Source organism: Penaeus monodon, chromosome 15, assembly GCF_015228065.2.
Source record: "Penaeus monodon isolate SGIC_2016 chromosome 15, NSTDA_Pmon_1, whole genome shotgun sequence".
Taxonomy (NCBI): Eukaryota; Metazoa; Arthropoda; class Malacostraca; order Decapoda; family Penaeidae; genus Penaeus; species Penaeus monodon.
In genome coordinates, this window is record NC_051400.1 from 1,307,354 (window position 1) to 1,307,615 (window position 262).

Here is a 262-nt window from a genome sequence, read left to right on the forward strand (position 1 = left end):
CGAAGGCCTAACCCTAAAAGCACGACGGCGACGCGAACGAGGCCGAGTGTTTACAAGGGCAATGGCGTCCATCAGCACCAGAGAGAAGCTTTTGTCCCTCATTGATGACACGGAATTGATATCGAAGTAAGGATTGGGGATGATGTCCGTCCTGTAGGGGGTTGATGTTGAGGAGAGAGAGAGAGGAAGAGAAGGTTGTTTGTTGTTGTTTTATAATGAATGAGTTTTAAAGATTGGTCTGGAGGGATGTCGTTCTTGTTGG

At 47.7% G+C, this 262-nt stretch overlaps 1 protein-coding gene across 2 annotated transcripts in view; it reads left to right on the top strand.

Annotated features, from left to right (window-relative positions):
• The first annotated feature begins 6 nt into the window (after window positions 1–6).
• The window catches only part of LOC119581617 (mediator of RNA polymerase II transcription subunit 4-like), a 6,872-nt gene continuing 6,616 nt past the window's right edge, over window positions 7–262 (top strand). For both annotated transcript variants that reach the window (XM_037929735.1, XM_037929736.1), the window contains exon 1: window positions 7–126. In XM_037929735.1, the coding sequence (XP_037785663.1) occupies window positions 62–126 (65 nt within the window). In that variant the 5' untranslated portion in view covers window positions 7–61. The remainder of the gene's footprint in view (window positions 127–262) is intronic.